General features: G+C 42.3%; 1 protein-coding gene across 1 annotated transcript in view; it reads left to right on the top strand.

Annotated features, from left to right (window-relative positions):
- plagl2 (pleiomorphic adenoma gene-like 2) overlaps positions 1–21,345 on the top strand; it is a 36,067-nt gene extending 14,722 nt beyond the window's left edge. The window contains exons 2-4 of the mRNA XM_033970021.2: positions 15,901–16,032; positions 16,865–17,353; positions 17,451–21,345. Of these exons, the coding sequence (XP_033825912.1) occupies positions 16,980–17,353; positions 17,451–18,789 (1,713 nt within the window). The 5' untranslated portion in view covers positions 15,901–16,032; positions 16,865–16,979 and the 3' untranslated portion in view covers positions 18,790–21,345. The remainder of the gene's footprint in view (positions 1–15,900; positions 16,033–16,864; positions 17,354–17,450) is intronic.
- The last annotated feature ends 1,781 nt before the right edge of the window (positions 21,346–23,126 follow it).

The raw sequence follows: 23,126 nt of genomic DNA, 5'->3' as shown, positions 1-23,126 counted from the left end.
ACTGTGCCAAAGTTTGAGATGGTTTGTTGCTGACGCCATGAAACAGAGAGAGAGAGAGAGAGAGAGAGAGATGAGGGAGGGAGAGAGGGATGAAAGGGAGAGGGAGTGGGGTTAGAGGGAAGAGGGAAAGAAGGGGAAGAGAGAGGGATGACGGGGGAGAGAAAGGGGTGAGAGAGGAAGAGGGGAGAGAGAGGTTGTGAGAGAGGAAGAGGGAGGGAAGGGGGAGGGAGAGGGAGGGGGGAGAGAGAGAAAGAGGGAGAGTGAGGACAGAGGACAATATAAAATGAATTGTGTTCTATCGACCAAACCTCTGTCAAGCCTGAGAATATGACTGCAGACCTCCACCCTGACGACCCAACTCCACACCCCCGCCCAGAGGACCCTACCCTCCTACCCTACACCCCCACCCAGAGGACCTTACCCTACACCCTTACCTAGAGGACCCTACCCTACACCCCCACCCAGGGGACCCTACCCTCCTACCCTACACCCCCACCCAGGGGACCTTACCCTACACCCTTACCTAGAGGACCCTACCCTACACCCCCACCCAGAGGACCCTTGAATTGTCCCTGTGTCAGATGCCCTCCCTGTGTCAGATGCCCTCCCTGTGTGTCAGATGCCCTCCCTGTGTCAGATGCCCTCCCTGTGTGTCAGATGCCCTCCCTGTGTCAGATGCCCTCCCTGTGTGTCAGATGCCCTCCCTGTGTCAGATGCCCTCCCTGTGTGTCAGATGCCCTCCCTGTGTCAGATGCCCTCCCTGTGTGTCAGATGCCCTCCCTGTGTCAGATGCCCTCCCTGTGTGTCAGATGCCCTCCCTGTGTCAGATGCCCTCCCTGTGTGTCAGATGCCCTCCCTGTGTGTCAGATGCCCTCCCTGTGTCAGATTCCCTCCCTGAGTGTCAGATGCTCTCTCTGTGTGTCAGATGCCCTCCCTGTGTGTCAGATGCCCTCCCTGTAGTTTAACTCTGTTCTGATGTGATTCTTGTTTTATTTTGTCATTTCTCCAGTTTAAAATTGTTCCTTTTTTGTTCCACTTGTGTAAAAGTCTTTTACTCCTTTGCACTGCGCCCTGTGGGATCCTCCTTTTTGTTTTTATCATAACCAAACAGAAGGTTTATCTGAGCGTGAGCGGCTCCTTCTGACGTGCACGGCTCCTTGTGACGTGTACGCTCACGGCTCTCACGTGCGCGCCCACGGCTCAGTGGACAGGCCCAATAATTACAACAACACACCCTCAACACATCCTCAGCCTGACAGTTACACAGAGAACACCACCTGAGGATCCTGACCTCTGACCTCTGACCTCCAGCTCAGGTTAAACTAGAGAGATTCTACAGTGTGCTGAAGTCATGTGACCTCAAACTAGAGAGAGAGAGAAAGAGAGAGGTAGAGAGACTGGAGGATCATAGAGGAGAGAAAGGTGTAGGGAGAAACGGAAGAGGGTATGTAGTTTGGCTCTGGTCCCTTTTGTCAGAAAGAGAGAAAGAGAAGCAGAGAGAAGGAGAGAGAGAGTAGAGATAGATATACAGAGAGAAAGGAGAGAGGGTCTGTAGTCTGGCTCTGGTCCCTTTGGCAGAGAGCCACATCTGGGCTGCTGCCAGAAGGGCTTCCCCCGACACACCTCCGCTCTGTCACTCTCTCTCTTTACACACCTCCACTCTGTCACTCTCTCTCTCTCTCACACACACACACTCCCTCTTTCTTTATCTATATCTCTCACTCACTGTCTTTATCTCTATCTATCTCTCTCTCTTTATCTATATATCTCACACCTTCACAAGCAGCTCTACTACTGTCTCTTTCTCCCCTCTCTCTCTTTGTCTTTCTCTCTCTCCCTCTCTCTCACACACACCACAAGCACACTGTACTCTCCTCTTTCTCTCCCTCTTTATCTCTCACTTACTGTCTTTCTCTCTTTATCTCTCACTCTGTCTCACACACACACATATAACATGCTCTCTCTTTCTCTTCTCTTTCTCTTCTCTCTTTTATCTTCTCTCTTTCTCTTCTCTCTCTTTTATCTCCTCTCTTTCTCTTCTCTCTGCTTCTCTTCTCTCTCTTTTCTCTTTCTCTTCTCTCTCTTTTATCTCCTCTCTTTCTCTTCTCTCTGTTTCTCTTCTCTCTCTTTTCTCTTTCTCTTCTCTCTCTTTTCTCTTCTCTCTTTTCTCTTCTCTCTCTTTCTCTTGCTTTTCTTCTTCAGATGTGCAGAATAATCCCTCTTTTACCTGTACGTCTGTGTCACATTCCATCATCTTGACTCTGATCCTCTGAAACCTTTTCTACCTTAAAGCAACACTGTGGAACCTTCTGGATGTGGCATGGTCACCTGCATGACTCCATGATATCCTCCTCTATGTCAAGTAAGAGTCAGGTTTGTGGAGATGCGAGCCTGTGCACAGAAGGGGCGCAGGTTTTTCAGTGCAATAAAAACAACATGCTGTTATTTTAGTCTATTTTCCGATTTAAAAGTTTCATACTGAGGCTTTAACTTCAAATTATAAATCAGATGTTACGTCCAGACAGTTACTTGTACTTAAGTAATTTTCCCAAATACTTTTTCTTGAATAATTTCTTGGGCCGTTGTACTTGAGTACTATTGTTTTGAAGTACTGCTGTCGTGCGTCTCCACACGTCCGCTCCAGTCTGTTTCTGTTTCAGTGTAATTTTTGTCTCTCAGGGTTAAGTGAGGAGATGTGACAGTTAGATGAACTCTCTCTCCCTCTCTCCCCCTGTTCTCTCTTCCTCCTCACTCTCTCTCTCCCTCCCTTTGTTTCTGTCTCTCTTCTCTCTCCCCCCATTCTCTCCCTCCCTTCCTCTTGCTCTTCTCCCTCTCCCTCCCTCCCGCTCAGATCACACTGGTTTATCTTTAGCTCAGACCAAACCAAACAGTCGTTGGTCAGGCCACTTCCTCCCCACACACACACAACACACAACACACACACACACACCCACACACACACACACACACTACAAACTACACACTACATACGCGCGCCATCTTGTGACATCATCAGGTGGTGGTCCAGAAATGCTCCTCTGTGTTTTTAAAGTGCAGTCTCAGCAGACTCATTTCAGTTTAAGTTTTATTGGCGCTGTATTAGCTCTAGTTAGTTACTTCATTTTTGGGTCCCAGACTCACCTGCGCAGACAGACCCAGACTCACCTGCGCAGACAGACCCAGACTCACCTGCGCAGACAGACCCAGACTCACCTGCGCAGACAGACCCAGACCCACCTTCAGCTGAGGTCCGTTCTTCTTCTACATTAAACAGTGTAGATATAAGTCAGTGCTGCACTAACACAGTTTAAACATGAACAACACTGGAGCTGAGTGAATGAGGCTTGATAAATGTGAACTTGGTCTTTTCCTCTCTCTTCCTTCATCCCCCCTTCCTCTTACTATTGTCCTCAAATCAACTCTCTCTCTCCTCTTCCTATCCCCCCTCCTCTCTTTCTCTCTCCTCTCTCCTTCGCCCCCCCCTCCCTCTCCCCTTCTACTTCTTCTATCCCCCTCCTTACCTCTCTATCCCTCTTAACCTCACTCCTCCTCTCTACTCTTTCCATCCTTCTCTTGTTTCCTCTCTCCCTATCTCCTCTCCTCCCCTCTCTCTCCTCTCCTCCATCTTCTCCTTCTGTCTCACTTTTCTTCTCTCCTCATTCCCTCATCTCTCATTTCCTCTCCCCTCTCTCCTCTCCTCCCCTCTCTCCCTCTCTCCCCTCTACTCCTTCTGTCCCCCTCCCTACCTCTCCCTCTCTCCTCCCCCTCTTCTCTCTCTCCACTCAGGTTTTTCTATATTTAGTGTGTCGTTCAGTTTGCTCAGTCGCTGTGGAGCCGTGCGGTCCATACACTCTAAAAACATCGACACCAGTTTCACTGTAAAAACTCTCCTTTACTACAGACACGCTTAAAGCTACAGTGTGTAACTTTCTGGGGATGTCATGTCACCTGTAGGATTCCATGGAAACACAAAGTAAAAGCCAGACTTTGGAACTTTTTCCATGGAGAGAGATATGTTATATGTCATGTGGGATATTATAATATATTATTTCCATGGAAACAAGCACTTAATAATAAAGAGTCAGGTTTATGGAGATGCGAGCCAGCGTAGAGTGAGACTGCGTGTTTTTCACCACAATAAACACAACCAAAAAATACATGCTTTTATTGTTTCTATTTTTTTGACTAAAAAGTTTACATAATGTGGCTTTAAGTTGAGCTCAGAGAAGCATCATTTTATTCATGAATCAGTCATGACTTCACTTTTTAAACTGGCAGATTTTGTCATTAAAGAGGAGGTATTATACAAAATAGATTTTTTGGATCTTCCTGTCATGTTCTAACACTGTTCCCTCATCAAAACGCATCTGAAGAGGTTTTAGATGTCATCCATGCATGTTGTGATAGTGCTCTGAAGGGGGAGTGACTTAGCACAGAAAGCAAATGGACGGGAGACTCAGAGCTTAAAAAACAAAAGTGAAACTTATAAAACGTGTAAACATGTTGTTTTGGGTGAATATAGCATTTTCAGAACAATAAAAGGAAACATGGTGATCTAAATATGTTACAGTTAGTACCCCGTGGAAGTAAAGTACCCCCTCTTTAATACCCCATGGAAGTAAAGTACCCCCTCTTTAATACCCCGTGGAAGTAAAGTACCCCCTCTTTAATACCCCATGGAAGTAAAGTACCCCCTCTTTAATACCCCATGGAAGTAAAGTACCCCCTCTTTAATACCCCGTGGAAGTAAAGTACCCCCTCTTTAATACCCCGTGGAAGTAAAGTACCCCCTTTTTAAAAAGTAAGCGAAAACTAATTTAAAGCGATTTCAATGCATTTTAATTTAATTTCACTATCAAATGATGTGTCTGTTTTATTTCAAAGTAGTTTGATTAATCTTAATAAAACTAAAATACTTAAAATAGATACGAGAAGCTGACTTTTGCAGTGTGTCAGTGTGTGTGTCGTGCAGTGAAGGGGTTAACAGCGTCACTCGGCAGGCGGCAGTGAGGGGGGGGGGGGGTGACCTTTGACCCTACAGGAAAGGAATGTGGAAGCTCTTTCATCCCGACTGAAAGCCCAGGCCCAGAGGCACGCGGGCGCTGGGGGTGCGAGGTAGATCCCCCCACCCCCCGTTTGGGATCAGAGCCGTGGACCATCTGCCATTTTGGCCTGAAGTTCCCTGAGCTCCGCCTCTGCTCCAAGAATACGGCACAAACTCGACGACAACACGCTAAAAACACGGCAAAAACACGCACTGTGGACTTTAGTCACATGAGGTTCTGAAAAAGCTCTGAAATACTTTGAACACACAAGAAAAATGGAAACTAATATTTAAAGAGAAAACTAAATTAACTTTCTAAATGTACTTTAAAAACACAACAACACAGAACAACAAACCTCTGTGTTCAAAATGTGTACATGATTATTTTTGTAGTTGTCCAAAATGACTTCTCACTGACGTTATACATTCTGAACATTCTAAGTACTCACCGTGATGAGTTTAAAAGTACTTTCTACAACTCTCAGAGACAGAGCGGAGTTTTGCTGTCAAGCTAACAACAGATATCTTGCTAAGGCGGACTTCCTGATTATCGGAAATATATAAATGGACATAACTAACCTGCTAGCTGTTGCGTTCAAAAAGGAAGTGCTTATGGGCGCACATCAGGCTCCATCGACTCTGGCTCCAATTCACTTTATATTAAAAAACTGTCTTAAAATGTTCGTATTAACCTGCTCTACATGATCCTGGGTTTTTAGTTTTGCTCCGTAGCTCAAAATATGAACATTAATAACAGACAAATCAGATGCCTTCTTTCCCTGAGGTCACTCTTGCTGGAGTTAGCAACAGGTTTGAGGTTTGCTAAGCTCCTGTTTCCTGTTAAACCAATTGTGTGGGCAGGAAGGGGCGTTACCTTCAACAGCCTTACTCCTGATTGGCTCTTTGGTTGCTATGATACTGGTCGGAATTCTAAATATGGAACTTGGCTCCAAATTGTCCCTATAACTGCTCTAGCCTCAATGAGTTTCATGTGGCTGGAGCCGAACGCTGTGAGTAACGTCACACTCACTTAGTCACTTCTTTACAGTCTGTGGGTTAGACGCAGTGATGACAGCACACAAATTTATTTAAAAACTAATTTCAATCTATGATTATCCATTTCAAGTGTCAAAAGTCCAAATGTCTTAAAAAGTGTATTAACTTGGCAACAGTAACCTGAAGCTCTCCAACACTGTTGTTGTTGTGTCCTTGAGCAAGACTCTTGTCCCGTTTTGCTCGTGTGACCATCTAAGCCTGACTGTGGTTACGTGATGGCTCATTATTTGTCTGGGATCGGTTCCACAAACTTGTCCTTTCAACTGACAACAATCACGTCTTTGGGGTTGGATATTGGCTCCACTTTCTGAAGCGATTGTGCAAAAATAATTTCACTTTTGTTCATTTAAACTGACAGAGAAGATGATGAACTTTGTGCCAGTTTTTGTGTCATGGGGATAAGCGCAGAAATTACAGAGACATTAACCATAAACCAGTTCAACACATCTGCATCTGTTTAAACAGACCTGGAGTTGTGTTTTGTTTCATTCACACATGTTTAACACACAAACCTGTATATTTAGACTGAGTTTTTCTCTCAAACTGAAAACACTCTGTTCCACCTTATGATGTCATGTGGTAATACAGGAAGTGCTCCACTGTGTTTTAAACTCCACACACCTTCACTAGAATCATTTGGATGATTTCAGCCTTGGAATTACCAATCTCTACTGAACTAAAGGTAAAAGGAGCTGTGAACTTGAAAACTACCACCTCACCTCATGACATCACAAGGTGAAACAGCATTTTGAGCTTTGGAGATGTAGACAGACTAATAATACAGTGTTACTCTAATATGTGCGAATGAAACAAAACACAACTCCAGGTTTGTTTTTGAGGAGGTACATTATAACATGGCTTAAAGTTACAAGAGTCAGTTTTGTGTCATATAGGATCTTTAAGTGATGCAGTAGCTCCCTCGCTCCTCTAGGAGGTGCTGTTTGAGCCGTGTTTGGCTCTAGTTGGTGCTGTGTGAACTCTGTCCTTTATGTCCAAATCTGACGCCATGGACCACCTCATTGTACTGTAGAGAGAGCGGCGCCTTTGGGATAAAAGAGAGAGGGGAGGGGGAAAGAGTGAGGGGAGAGAGAGAGGAAGAGAGAGAGGAGGGTGAGAGGAGGAGAGAGCACAGTGCCTTTGATAAAAGAGAGAGGGGGAGGAGGAGGGACAGAAAGGCAGGGAGATGAAGGAGGGTGAGAGAGGGGAGAGTGAAGCACTTTTGTAATAAAAGAGGGGGGAGAAGTAGAGTGAGAAAGAGAGGGAGACAGGAGGAGAGAGGGGAGAGAGAAGAAGGGTGAGAGAAAGATAGAGGGAGGAGGAAGGGCAAGAGTAAGAGAGAGGGGAGAGCCTTTGGGATAAAAGAGTGAGAAAGAGGGAGGGAGGAGGAGGGTGAGGAGGAGGAGAGAGATAGAAAGGGACTGATGCCACATGGAGCTGTGTGCGCTGCTAAAACTAACATTTAGACTCTTGATGGTCTTTTGGCTAATTTAAAGATACAGTGTGTCATGGAAATAGAAAGTTAAAGCCATATTTCGGAACATTCTCCATTTTGAAATAGATACTTTTTGCCTTCAGGCCAAGTTAGAGTCAGGTTTGTGGAAATGGAAGCTTGTTCACGGTCAAGACCCGTGCTTTTTGGAGTGACAAAAACTTTTTTAGTCTATTGTGTGGCTAAAAAGGTACGTAGTGGGGCTTTAAATGAAGTAAATTTATACATTCTAGATTTTTGGATGAAAATAGTGGGTTGTTATTTTTTTTGTTTTGTTTTTCCAAGCAATAATTATTTGTCAGTAGTGAAAGAAAAATGAACTTGAAATGAGATCGTGTCTGCCCCCTTCAGAAACAAAACCATATTGAAAACGAGTGATAAATCAAACGAACGAGTGCGATGGAGTGATGGGGATGAGTGAGTAAATCAGAGTTTGGTGAATGCAATGCCACAGAGAGAGGTCCACACAGGAATGTGTCACACAAAAGACTCGGCTTGGAGTGTGCGAGCCCGTTTTTAGCACATCACAGGGACCAAAATACACACACACTCACATCGCGGGGACGTGCCGCTCTGATGGGGACAAAAAAGGCCCATGAGGTTTATTATTAGATCAACAACAGGGTTTAAAGTTCAGATCTGAGTTAAAATGGGTTAAATAGGAGGTATTTTACTTCTATGGGGTATTAACTGTAACACATTTACATATTTAGATCACCATATTTCCTTTTATTGTTTTGAAAATGCTATATTCACCCAAAAACAATGTATTATCACACACAATCAGCTGCATCCCACTAATGAAACCACTGCACATCACATCAGGTTTGTTGTGTAATGTTTTGTATCATGTTTTAGTATATTTATGGAGAATTGCCGTGTGGGAGCATGACGTAGGATTGTGGGCGGAGCCTTGTACAGAATATTATAGCTAACCATAAGGAGGCTTCAAAAAGTGCCTGGGAGAGATTGCTAGATTACTCAAACATGCATGGATGACATCTAAAACCTCTTCAGACATGTTTTTGATGAGGAACAGTGTTAGAACATGGGAGAAAGCTCCAAAAAAATCGATTTTGCAGAATATCTCCTCCTTTACAGTTAGTGAGGGTAGTTTAAGCGCCTCATTTATAATTTAAAATATAATTTATAAATTTGACATGGAATTCTTACTAACTAAACACAAACTTCCCTTTGTCTCATTTCTCTGAACATCTGAGCTCAAAGTTCTGAGCTTTTGGACCAAACTGCTTTTGTTCATGCACGCGCTTTATAAATGAGACGCCAGGAAGTGAATGGAAGTCAGTGCAGTGTCCCCAAGAGGCATGGACACCCAACTTGTGCGTATGTGTTGTTTGTATGTGTGTGTATGTCCCCCCCCCCCGCTCCCCTCTTCCTCCCTCCTCCCCCTTCCTCCTCCCCCACTGTGTCATGGCCGCCTCACTGCCACACAGCTGTCAGCTCCTCTCCATCACCACTGTACTCTCACACATCCCTGTAGTGATGTTTACACTACTGAACCAGATGAACTCAAATATAAACTAAGTATTTCAAAGATTTAGATGTTTCATTTTCAACTGTTGGCTAATGCTAATGCTAGCTTGTGACTGTAATGTTGTTTGAGATGGACTTGTTTAACTCCTGTTGTAGCCCCAACTAAGTCACTTCTTTGTGGTCAGATTATGTTGAAACTATAGACTGGATATATAAATGGACATAGGTAACCTGCTCCAATTCACTTTATATTGAAAAAACAAGACCTCTCTCTGTAACTGCTGCTGTCAGACTCGTCATTTTGGTCTTAAAATGTTCGTATTAACCCACTTTACATGACCCTGGGTTTTTATTTCACTATTGTGTCTGTAAATCAAGATATGAACATTAATAACAGACAAATCAGGCGGCTTATTTTCCCGAGGTCGGTCCCGCTAGCATTAGCAAACAGGTTTGATTGACAGGACTGTTAAGCACCCACCCCTTGTCAAAAACAGTGCGTTGCATTCAACAGCCTCGCTCCAGATTGGCTCTTTGGTTGCTATGATACTCTAACTTGAGTAAGCTAAAGTAAGCTTTAGACAGACAAGTGCATCCTGTTAGCTTCACCTCCCAGGGAATGTTGACGATGAGAAAGCTTAAACAAAGCATTTAATTTATTTACTAATGGAAAGACAGGTGTGATTTAATACATTTTCTAAGTCTTACTCCTTTTCGAGCTTAATTAAGAAAAAATCTGTGAAATGTGCATTAAGTGAAATGGATCCGTGCGTTCATGAATCTGCTCAAAATAAATAAATAAAATTAAATAATGATCAGCGGCAAAGTATGAAATTGAGAACTGCATCTGCACCTTATCTTAGAGTTTTTGTTGTGTGTGTGCTACTCTTTTTCCTGTTAACTGAAGGAACCAAAAAGTTTAGGTTTGAGACAAAGCTCCGCCCCCTACACAGCGTCTTCATCTCCTTCTCACTGATAAGGACACTGGGGTGGATCTTTTGTCCATGTCCACATTTCACAGCTGTGTAGTGAATCCCTGTGCTCTGACCTGGGGCCTGTTTACTGCACATAAACCCACTGACCCCAAGGACACCAGCCTTAACAGGGTCTGAGGACACAACCAAGAACACAAAGCTCCTCTGCACTGGAACTGCTCAGACTAAAGCCTTTTTAGTGTAGGTCCATGGACAAACACGATATTACGAAGACCTGTTACGATGACGCTTACATGGACCGTTCAGTTCATGAGAGACTGAGCAAGAATGCTTAGAGGAGTCAATGTTTATGATGAGTTATTTTTGTTTATACAAGTGGAGACTTTTGATTTTTCTGTTCTATACAAGATCTGAGCTGTGGAGGGTTGAGTAAACAACTATGGCACACACTAAATACTAAAGTGTTCATTTTTCTATTTAATAAGATTGTACATTTAGAATAGCTTGTTTGGGACTCTGGTCTTTCTAATTCAAAACAGAGAAATGTGTTTTATATATAAATATTAAAGTTGATGAAGATAGATGGTACTGACTTAAGTGGTAAGTTACATTTAACACAAAACTAGTCTTTATTTCTTTCTCAAGTCTGAAATCTCAAATCTCTGCTGCATTAGAAATACCCAAGCTGAGAAATTCATCTGTGATCTGTTCATCAGCATTAGTAGTGCTGCAAGATTAACCCGAATCTAATCAAAATTGAAATTTGAATGGACAAAATGAGCAAATCAAGGCACGGCTACAATTTTTAAAGTAATAATAACAACAACAACAATAATAATACATTTTATTTATAATGCTCTTTACTTTTGAAGACAAATCTCAAAGTGCTACAGTAAAAGAACAACATTATAAAAACATCAATAGACAAATTATAACTAGTGGGGATTAGGGATGGGACAATATTAAATTTTAGACTCACGATTATCGTGGCCAAAATAATCGCGATTAACAATATTATCGTGATAATTATTAACCTGTTAACGTTCCGACGGCCCGGGCCTACTTTACAACTTTACAGCAATGTACATACACTTCTGCGTCACCCGCACAAACAATCTACACATCAAATGAAAGCTGCGGCGCTCGTCTTTCTGGATATGCAAACCATTTTCACCTGCAATCACCACAGTGCTGACAGGAAAGACGTTTTTACAGAGAAGTCACAAAGTGTGAATCTGGACTTCACATTGAGCGCTCTGGTTCTGTCAAACATCAACATATTCACACAAAGTTGGTCTCATTTGTTCCGTAAAGGTCCAGAGAATATAATCCAGTCAAGAAATTATGTCCACAAAGGAAGTTAGAGCCTCCATGTCCAATCTGCTGCAGGAAAGTACTCCAAATATGAAATCTGCTCTGTCACTTCTTTGCCTTTCTTTTGTCGATTTCAGGCATAATAAACTTCTGACAGCACCATCTTTCTTCCTCAGTGCTAAACACACGTGTCAGCTTGTGATTGACAGCAGTGTTGGCCAATAAGGTGGGGGTTGTGGGTTACTGAGGCCGCAGACAGTGAATCAGTGCTACAGATGACTGAAAGTTTACGCCCCACTCTTCCCCTTGTAGAATCAACCAATTACATCACACACATTTAGTGACGTTTTCCCCTTACAGCCAATGAGCAGCAGGACAGGATGATGTATCACATGCCATGGTTTTCCATAAACAGATGTACCCGGAAGAAAATGCGTACTCCTCAATGCCATGTTGTCGAAATGGACCAGTCCTTGTCGCGCCGGTAGTGACTCAAGTGCCCGTTGATGAACACTTAGAACGATGCATTTAAGGCGCTTTGGCGAATTGGGAAACAGCCAAAGCCGAGTGGATGCAGAAATCTGTGCATAATGGCGCATTTTACACACTGTTGTTTTGCGTTTTAAACAACGGAACGGACAAAACAAAGGGAGTACATGATCGAGGACACTGTGGATGTTTGTACAAGTTAAACTAGAGGCATCTCTGACCTGGAGCGGTTCATGGCAAAGAGTAAAGATCCCACAGTGGACTCAGGAGTAAAGGACCTTATTTTTTGATGGATTGGATGCTGTTCTCGATCGGTAAGCGTGGTTTATTCTGCTATTGACTTAATTGTACGTAAAATATACCGTGTGTAATCGTTAGCTTTGCTTCTGTGCACATAGTGAGCATTCGGACCATGCGCTCTGGCACATTTGTGTTCAGCTGTATGAATTAGACTTAATTTGTCTAAAAGGTGTTGTTTTATTCTGCAGTTTGCATTATTGTAGGTAAAAATCTAAGATGTGCACACATTAGCATCTCATCTGTGCAAACGGGTGAGGCGCGCACTGGCACGTTCCTGTGGAGCGTTAAGGATCAGACTTTGTTTATTGTTGATATCTGGCAGAATATACCGTAAAATTTTTTAAGCCGTGACTTTTTCCCCACGCTTTGAATTCTGCGGCCTATACAGCAGTGCAGCTTATTTATAGAATTTTACTGGATAACGGCCCCTGGGGGGCGCTCTCTAGCTGTAAACGTAAAAGTGAGACAGACGTGGGGAAAGATTCTGCTCTGAAGAATTCACTAGTTTTGATTTTGAACGATCATTTTGCGCATCATGAAATGGATATGATGCAGTTTTTAAGATAAAGAAGGAAATAGAGCAGGGGTCGACCTTTAACAAGCAAAGAGCCATTTGGACCCACTTTCCACGTAAAATAAAACAGTGGGAGCCGCAAATACTTTTTGACATCTAAAATGAAGATAACACTGTGTATAATAATAATAATGTAACGGAATAATGTAGGTTTTATTTTCACGGACAAGCCTTCTACACATGGCAGATAAATATGGCAAAAACAACTTAAGTGCATTAAAAAAATACAACTCACCAAACCGCTGCATCAGTGTGAGCTCTGCACTGATTATGTGATTATGTCTACTCTGCTCCGCAGTTTCTTTCAAAAAAAAAAAAATCCAAAGGCATATCGGTTAATCCCAGGTGTTTATTCTCCATGTGCCAAAGCAGTTTTGAAGGTTTCATTGCCTCATTTGCTTTTCCCGCATATTACACAGAGCGGACTCTGCACGTGAGACTCACCTGTAGCGACAAACCCAGATTTTAAGTAGGCATTGTCTGTTAAATTGATCTTTCTTTTTCTTGGAGGTCGTAGTCTCCTCTTCTGGCTCCTCAGTTGTCCTTTTCCCCTTTGTTAAAATCTCTCCAAAGACTTTTGTTTTGGCTCATTTTCACTCACTTGTGGCTCTACTTTTGTGCGTCGTGTGTTATACGTGAAACGTCATCGCGGAGACAAGAGCAGATAATAAACTTGCTACTACATCAAATAGATTTCTGTGGCGATTTCCAGCAGGATTTTCATGATACATCTACGGACGAGCTTATTAGTGTGTCATGTCTGAAAATCAGGGCTCTTTACGCAGCACTGTGAGCTGTGTCTGTGAGACGTGAGCGGTGTTTGTTTTTAGCATTGTTCCGCGAGTGTGACGCTTATTTTGAGCAACGAAAAATAAGAAAATATAATTTTATTTTAAGATCATAATAATCTTCCAATTTAAACTACAACAAAAACGAGCTAACACAAATAAAATACACTTCAATTAAATACTTACAATTTATTTTCCCAAGCCACGCAGAGCCGCAGTATAAGGCTGAAAGAGGCGCATGGGGGTTGCCGACCCCTGAAATAGAGCCACTGCACGTGAGCTCGGCATCAATGAATCCAACTTGGTCAATGTAAAAAGACGACAAAAGTTTTCAGAGGAAATAAAAGCAGATTTTCCGTGTTGGTGCAGCTTTATTTTCTAAACCTGCAGATGTGTTCATCCCGTGTTGTTGTCGTGTTGGTGCCAATTTTCAGGCACAGTTTAAAAAAAAGCGTGTACCATCTTTCTGTGTAAATATCTCATGTTACAATATGAAAACCTGTGGCTTATATTCAGGAGCGGCTTATATATGTACAAAATTGATTTTCTTTTCAAATTTAGCTGGTGCGGCTTATATTGAGGTGCGCTCTATAGTCCAAAATTTACGGTAGTTCAGACAGAGATAATCACAGAAGCTACAAGTGTCATTGCTATGTCAGAGTGGGCAAACACCAGAACTAACATCTAAACATTGTATTGGAACTGGAAACATGAGGCAGTGTGGTGCCGTAAAGGCGATTATAATCGTGCGTGATGATCGTGATTATTAAAAAATGCCACGAACGATTAATTGCGGACCTTTTTTTATCACGATTAACGATATTATCGTATATCGTCCCATCCCTAGTGGGGATATGCTAGTATCATAATTTACTCCAAAAATGACAAAAACTTTTGTCTTATTCTGCATAAAAACTGCCAGCCCTGTAGTTTAGATCTGTACAAACATGTTCTGAAGTGTCCCTGTGTGCCAGATGCCCTCCCTGTGTCTCAGATGCTCTCCTTTGTGTCAGATGCCCTCCCTGTAGTTCAGATCTGTACAAACATGTTCTGATGTGATTCTTGGTTAGTTTGTCAGTAAATTCTTCTGGAGGTGTTTAAATTGTGTACTTTGAACAGAATCCCATTATTAAAACATCGCAAATCGTTCAGCCCTAACAATTAAATTAAAATTTGAGTAACCTTGTGTTTTGATGAACCTGATAAACCTGAGTATGTTTGGCTGTTTGGCTGTTTTACTGTTTTGTTTTTGGTCATGCTAAATTGAGCTCCCCTACACATGACAGGAGCCTGAAAAGCTACAATGTGATCGCTAACTTTGGACTAAGCCTGCGTTAGCCAGCAGGGGTCGCGGGGTCACGGAGGGTAAATAAGGGAATGCAGACATGACAGAGAGAGTCGAGACGGTCGCTTAGGAACAAACTTAACTTGTGATCCAAGAAGATGAGCTAAAAAATAAAACTGTCCACTGCATTGTGAGGGAGAGTTGATCCAAGATGGCAGGTAATGGCTCCAATCATATCAGGATTATCCTGGTCATGATTTAAACTGAATTTGAAGTTAAAATGTTTTCCTAATTCTGACTTGGTTTGGTGGGGTAGAACCTGTGTTAAATATTTATATAATTTTGCATTTATAAGTGGCAGTTTGTGGGGAAAAATTTAGAAGAAGTTTACAAAAATACAGGAAGTAGCTCTGAGTTCTTAAACAGTCATCACCACAGAGTCACACTTTAAACATTGAGTTAACAAAATGAAGGTGTTATATTTTATTTTATTAGACTAATCATAACTTATGTCATTTAGACAGGTTTTGGCTCTTGTAAACATTATGGTTGCTACATAACAGCTATGGGATTACCTCCACCTATGCCACATCTGCTGCTCCTGTCCATTCAGGAAGTGAAATTATAAACTTCACCAACAGTACAAAACTGGAAACAACTAGGCAAGATTTTATGACATAATCTCACTATGTTTTAGAGAAATTAGTAGTAGTAGTGGTGAAGTTTTTGTGGTAATAGTGGTAATAGTAGTGGTAGTAGTAGTAATAGTAGTAGTTGTAGTTGCAGCGGTAGTAGCAGTAGTTGTAGTAATATTATGCACATAAGTATGCTGCCATATGCACTTTAAGTTTATGTCCATACCTTTAGCTGTTTTTCCTTTTTTTCTTTTGCTTTGGATTTTCAATGAAACATTTAGGAGAGGTCAAGGCTGTTGATCTGTAATGAAAGAATGTACATCTGTCCCTCTGTGTTTATACCATCAGCTCCAGTTCATTCCTGAGCAAAGGATCAAGAGTTTTATTAAAGAGTGAAGGGGTCAAAGAACACCCCTGTCACGTTCCCCTAAAAATGAACCCATATTTACCAGTTTATTTATAAAAGATAATAATTAATATGTGATTTTTCTTTTCAGGACTGTGAAGATGAAGAACAGTATTTCCCACTCCCCGCCCTCTGTGGCAGTTGGGACCGGGTGAGGATCAGCGGAGAGAAAAGAGAGAGAGAAGAGGTAGAAGAGAGAAAGGGACTGAACTTTAGGAGAGAGGTATAACAACTATTCTTTCTTTTAGGACTTTAGAATAACTACACCTTAATTAGCCTTAACAAAGCATGAACAAAGACTTTCAAGTCATAATCTTTCAAGACGTTACCTTGTTAATAGATACGTGCTGTTACTCAGTTGGTACAAATGTCCACCCACTAACCGGAAGAATGGAAGTTTGAGTCTCTCTTATGCCATTTTCTAATACCATTGTTTGTGATTATTTCGATTTCACGTGGCAAGTAAATATAAAGTTGTTTTTGTGTCCATGGGCAATGCACTTCAGCCCTTGACTGTTTGATTTGTGTGTTTGGTAGTCGGAGAGAATATGTTTCCAACACTTAGGACAAACTTATAATTTACTTCTTTACTCTGGTTCTGTGAAGATAAATCTATGTGTACATTTGTGAATTACTTATATCACATTTATTTTATACTTTTTATTCTTATTTGCTCTTAAAATAAAGTCAAAGTCAAATTTACTATAAAATATATATTTTTTTATCCAATTATTATCTCCTAACTGTTCATGTACCCACTGGGATTCCCGTATCTCTGGTTTGGAAACACTGACTTGAACTCACAGGGCAATTGTAGAAGCAGACTGCACCTCCAAAGTAAAAGGTGTTTTCATATATTTTTATTTGTCAAAAAAAATGTCTCTGTACATGTTTTGGTACATAGGATAAAAGCTATGGCCCTTTCCAACCAAGAAATAAAAATTTAAACCTAAAAAAATGGCCAAACAGGGAAAAAAGTGTTTCTTAAATGTGAAATCTTAAATGTAACAATGTTTTAGTGAAATGACTAACGCGTTGTAATGTCTCATCTTCAGATAGTGGATGGTGGACGGGGGGGCGGAGCTCTGAGCCACAGCGCCTCCCAGTGACAGGCCTGGACGGCGCGGCGAGACTCACTCGTGCTGATGGCTGCGGCGCTCTGAGGCTGCCATGGCAGCTGCTGCCGCCGATGCACCAAAACGTTTCACCGCACTGAAAACGGAGGAAGAGGGACGAAGCAGGCTGTACGGGACCGGCCCAGCTCAAACACGGACCGAACGAGAGCGAGAGAGGGGGATAGAGAGGGAGAGAGAGAGGGGGATAGAGAGAGAGAGGGAGAGAGAGAAGGAGAGAGAGAGGGAGAGAGAGAAGAGGGACGGAGGAGGAGAGGTGGGGAGAGCGAGCGAGTGCTTGGTGTGCGGGGCTTTGTTTTCTTCTCAGGACAAACTTCGGCTTCACGCTCTGAGCCACAGCGGTGATAAACCGTTCCATTGCTCACAGCCCCTCTGCCCCAAGGCCTTCAGCTCCAAGTACAAGCTCTTCAGGTCTGTGTCACCACAGTCCATTTTATATTAATTTATTATAAACTATCTTATTGTAACCATGGAAACTTACTAACTATATTAAATGTTGTCCACTCAGGCATATGGCCACACACTCCCCACAGAAGTCCCATCAGTGCACGTTCTGTGAGAAGATGTTCCACCGTAAAGACCACCTGAAGAACCACCTGCAGACCCATGATCCAAACAAAGAGGCCTTTAAGTGTGAGGAGTGTGGAAAGCACTACAACACCAAGCTGGGCTACAAGCGGCACGTGGCCATGCACTCGGCCACCTCTGGAGATCTGACGTGTAAAGTGTGTCTCCAGAGCTACGAAAGCACGCCCGTGCTGTTGGAGCATCTCAAGAGCCACTCGGGGAAGTCCTCCGGAGGAACCAAGGAGAAGAAGCACCCATGTGACCACTGCGACCGCCGCTTTTACACGCGCAAGGACGTGCGCCGCCACATGGTGGTGCACACAGGCCGCAAGGACTTTCTGTGTCAGTATTGCGCCCAGCGGTTCGGCCGCAAAGACCACCTGACCCGACACGTGAAGAAGAGCCACTCTCAGGAGCTGCTAAAGATCAAGAGTGAACCGCCGGACATGCTAGGCCTGCTGGCCTCAGCGTCGCCCCCTTGTGCCGTGAAGGAGGAGCTCAGCCCCATGATGTGCGCCATGGGCCCGAACAAAGACCCTCTGATGGGGAAGCCCTTCCCCAGCACCGCACCCTTCTCTATGGGCATGTATAACCCCCACCTCCAGGCCATGTCCGGGCCTGCTGTGGCCCACCCCCCCCTCATGTCCATGGGCATGGGCTGCCATGAGACAGGGCCCCTGCACCCACACTCCCACCACCACCATCACCATCATCACCATCATCACCACCACCACTCCCCCCCGGGACCCCCTCACCACCAGCCCCAACCTCCCCAGCCCCCCGCGCCCAAGTACCCTCTGGGATCTACCTCATACCTGCTGGACAAGCCGCTAAAGGTGGAGATGGAGAGCTTCCTGATGGATCTGCAGAGCGGGCTGGGCCCCCTGCCGGAGCCTCACGCTGCTGCGGAGCCCCCGAAGGAGGAGGCGTCGTCTGGGATGAGCGAGGAGCTCGACCCCCTCCTGTCCAAGAGCCCTGCGGTCATTGCAGAGTCTCTGTGTGCTGCTAACATGGACTTCTCCCACCTGCTGGGCTTCCTGCCTCTCAACCTGCCTCCCTACAGTGCCCCCATGAGCTCGGGTGGGCTGGTGATGGGCTACACCACCGGCCCCTCCTCTTCCTCGTCCTCTTCCTCGTCTCTGCACGCGGCAGACCCTCACGCCGCTGTTACCTCTGTGCAACCGCAACCTCAGGAGCCCAGCGCACTCACACTGCCCCCGGTGTTTAGCTCCGGGATCAGCTCCACCACTCTGCCGCGCTTCCACCAGGCCTTCCAGTGACAGCTCAGCCTAACAACACGCGCACAGAACAAGAGCAAAGAGAGAGGCTTGGCTTTGTCTATCCTACAAATATAATGAGTATAACGACATATTAACCCTTTATTACCTCCTGTTTACCCCGCATTATTTAGTCTCATAGAGCAGCATCAGTAGGCCTAAAGGCGTGGTACTGCGAACCTTCTAAAGTAATAATATAACAAAAAAAATCAAAGATAATTTTAGTGCAGATTATCGTTTTGTTGTGGCCCAGAAAATATAGTTTGAAGTGGATATTTTGTTAAATTTTTTTTTCCTTTTCCAAATGTAAAAATATGCTAGAACGTGCCTCATCCTATGTTCTCTAAAACTAAGATTAGGGAACAGGTGCAGATTGCGTTTTAATCCTCTCAGTGGCTAAAGGCTAACGCTAGCACAGCCACCGCCTTTAAGAAGTGCTCTTCAAAACAAACCCAAAAATGTCCCTGATTTTGTTGCCACTTTTTGCTCATAGAGTGAATCTGGCGCCCCCTAAAGTCACAATGTAAGCCGCGGCATTTGTCCACAGGTCCAACGATTTAAAATGTTCATGCTGGTTTTTTACTTTTCCTTAAGAGAAGCACTTTTTTAGCTAAGGCACTTCACCTTTTAGTACTTTCTTTAGTAAAACCTGCTCTCATTGGTAGTTTTCAGAGGCTGTCATGCAATCTTCACTGGATGGTACGTTTCCATGGCAACACTGGAGGCACGGCTCTGTCTGAAGCGCTGTTAAACCAGATGCCCACACACTGCACGATTTTGTCAGAAATGAAAGATTACTGACCTTGGGTCGTAGCTCAAAACGCCTGGCCAGTCCAGACTGCTGTTTGTCTGTATTTTTACACAGAGGGACATCAGTCTGGTCACCACACATCGATCGTCCAATCAGATTAGTTTATATCAGTGATGCATGTGAAACATAAGGAGCTCATTAGTCACCTATCATTTCCTTGTAAGCAGACATATTTGTTTTGATACGGATCAACATGCTTGTCCTTGATTGGCTAATCCATCTGTCAATCACACCCATCTAAACTCGGGGAGATTCACCGGTGACCAGACTCACATCTTCAGAAAGTATAGAAGAAGTGGTGTGTATTCTGGATCCAAAAACGTGAAACAGTGAAACAAGGACGAATATTAGATTAAAAACCCTAAAAACTGTCTATATCTCAAACTTTGTCTCACTGCGTCTATAAACAAACTTTCAAACTGCATAACCACAGCTCCTCTTTGTTTAATTCCAATGTATCATCCACAAACCAGGAACTTTATCTTAGTTCAATTAGCTTGCTTGTAGCACTGAAGACCAAACTCCGCTCTGGCCTCTGAAACTTGAAAAGCACTTATAAACTCATCACTGTGAATAATTTGAATGTTCATAATGCATTAGTTACAGGTGTGAACCGCTGTAAACTGTCAAAATTAACTGGGTTTCATGTTTTTAAAATTCAGAAAAATCTCCATTGGTTTAGGCTAACTTTTTCTTGAGTTATTTGACCGTCTAAAATCGTATGAGGTAATGTTTCCTAATGTGTGTCACCATGGTAACCGTGCCATCCATCGCAATGCAAAATGACATCACCGAAAGCTATCAGTATTTTCGTTTAATGAGTTTTGTTTGTTTTTTTTCCCTCTCAGGCCATGAATGGGTCTGATCTAGAGACACATTAGCTCCTCTCAAACTTGGCAAGAATCTTTTTATCGCAGCTGTTTTTTGCCGCTGCTCCGATACTGTAAATCTTCATTAAACTCCATAAAACTTAAAAATGTTCAAATATAGAGCGCTCTGGTCATGCTAAACCCTGACAGATGTGAAACTCGAAACAAACGAGCAATAGTTGTGCTAAAGAATGTTATTGCAGTGTACGAACTATCTCAAAATGACTATATTTGCTTTTATCTCAGTAAAAAGTGTATTTTTTAGGTATAGGTGATATTTTTGATGTATAGCAGGTTTACATTTGTACCTTGCTTTTTTTTCAAATGATGGATGAAGTATTATTAGCTTTTTGTGTCATATCCAGTCTTTGTACCTTCTTATGTTAGCTTAGCAGAATCAAAACTGTGGATGGGAAAGCGATATAGGGCTGTTAGCGGCTAATAATCAGTTAGCATGTGAGCTAGGAGAGTTAGCGTCATAGGAAAAAGGATAGCGAGTGTATCCTATTGGACTTTTTATGGACTTTTTTTGAACTTGTCACCAGCAGCCTTTTCGATACCTGAGCCCAAAGCTAACCGAAACCTCAACTAACACGTGTCCACCGTCAACATTCACGATAAAATGAAAACAAAACAAAAAAAAGTGAAAAAAAAACTAAACCTAGCACATAAAATTTAATGAAATAGTTGCTGCTTTTTGCTACGGTTGCCGACGGATACCAACTGTAGACCACTAGAACATTTCAATTTGTCATTCTTCCATGTTGGACAGTGTTTCTTCCTCGTGCTGTAAGAAAAAAAAAAAAAAAACATCTACATGAGTTTAAACAACTTGAATTCAGAATTTGAACTTAGTGGTTTCAACATGTTGAGATTTTTTTCCAAATAAATTCTGCTAATTTGTCCACTGACTTCCATTGAAATACAGAGTAGGTCTAAAATCAACACTTTTACTCCACTGGCAAGAAACAATAGAACCTACAGAACCTACAGAAGCATTGGTGAGTTTAAGACGACGTCACAACATTCTATAGGCCAATAATATTATCTACAGATAGGGGACAGTATTTTTGTTCTAATACAGTGAGTTCTTGGGTCTAATCACAAACAGATATGACCAGGTTCAACATTTGTTCAGATATTTCCTGCCAAATTACTACAATCAATAGGGAAAAGGGACTCTTGCGCCCCCTTCTGGGAACACCAGTTTCTACAGACAATTTTCGGAGTATTTCAGTACATGTGGAAGTTGAAAAAAAAATTAAATTTAAATCTGTTCAAATATGTTAAGTTCAAAAATAATTGGTGGTTTTCAGATTGTTGAATGTGAGGATGTTGTACTGCCAGATGGGGGCGCAAGAGGCAGGACCATGACTAGTCTAAGATCTGGAGATGGGTCCTGATGAGGTGTTGCAGTGGCGTTAAGTAATTTCACAAAACTTCTACAAAAACAAAAAAAACGTTCTAAAATATACGCTCAGAAATACCTAAAAATGTGTAGAGTATCTCAGGTTTATAAGTGAATAAACCTAAACTAGTCCAAATTGCTCAAATCCAGATTGTGAATTGTAGTTGTTTAAGTTCCTGTAGATGTTGTTTTTTTACAGTGCGCTCTCTCAGCTGCTTTAGTGTCAAGGAAAAGTGTGGGAAAAGACGGCGCTCGGAGGTGCCTTTAGACTTTGTTTTGTTTATTGTCATATTATGATATTATTATTTTCTGTTTGTAAAAAAACAGGACCTCAAAAACAACACAACACATCACCTCATTTTTATTTTATTTTTTTTTTCTTACCAAACCTGGGGAGAAGAAACTACACTTTTGCACAATGGCTTCTTTTAATGAGGTTTATTTACGATATTTTATTGTTTTATCGTTTTAATAATAACCAAATCCTACCCCATATATTATCTTTAGTATTTACTAGGGTTGTCAAAAGTATCGAAAGTCTGATACTAATCGATACCAAAACTAGTATCGAAACTAGATACTCTAGAACAAGTATCGATACTCAAAAGTATTACTCAAATAGGTCTTATACTAGCTTTATCAAAACTAGCATAAGACAACATGCTAATTGTTATTATTTTGTTTTGAAAATGACATTATATTGCCTAAAAGGGCATTATTATTATCATTGAGGTATCGAAATCCCAACTGAGTACTGAGCCAGTTCCTTAGTAGGGTTGCGCAGATACTGAGAAATTTGCTGAATCAGAACATAGTATCGAAATCAGTATCGGATCTGAAAAAGCAGGATCGATGCGTCCCGATTCCACAGTATTGAAATGGAGTATCGTGACAACACAGGTATTTACTATCCCAATGTGTCAATCAAACTCAAACCTAAACAGAAGTGAGGTTCAAATCACTATAATGAGACATATGTCACTAGTCGACCCCTTGAACGCCATTATTTCAGTAATGGCCCATTTTGATCAATAGTTTTGTTGATCCTAAATTTCTTGTCTGCACCTTTTTGGAATTTCTCACAAAATATTAAAAGGAAAAAAAAAGACAAAATTTGAAAATTTGATGATCTTTTAAAAAAGGTAATCTCTGAGGCTTAAGCCTAATTTGTAGCAATCAAATCGAGCAATTATTTTTTTGTTTATTCTTCAAAAGTCCTAAAAAAAAATAATTAAAAATGATAAAAAATGAA

Source organism: Periophthalmus magnuspinnatus, chromosome 7 (assembly GCF_009829125.3).
Source record: "Periophthalmus magnuspinnatus isolate fPerMag1 chromosome 7, fPerMag1.2.pri, whole genome shotgun sequence".
Lineage (NCBI taxonomy): Eukaryota > Metazoa > Chordata > Actinopteri > Gobiiformes > Gobiidae > Periophthalmus > Periophthalmus magnuspinnatus.
Note: the sequence above shows the minus strand (reverse complement) of the source record. Positions and strands in the feature narration are given on the sequence as shown.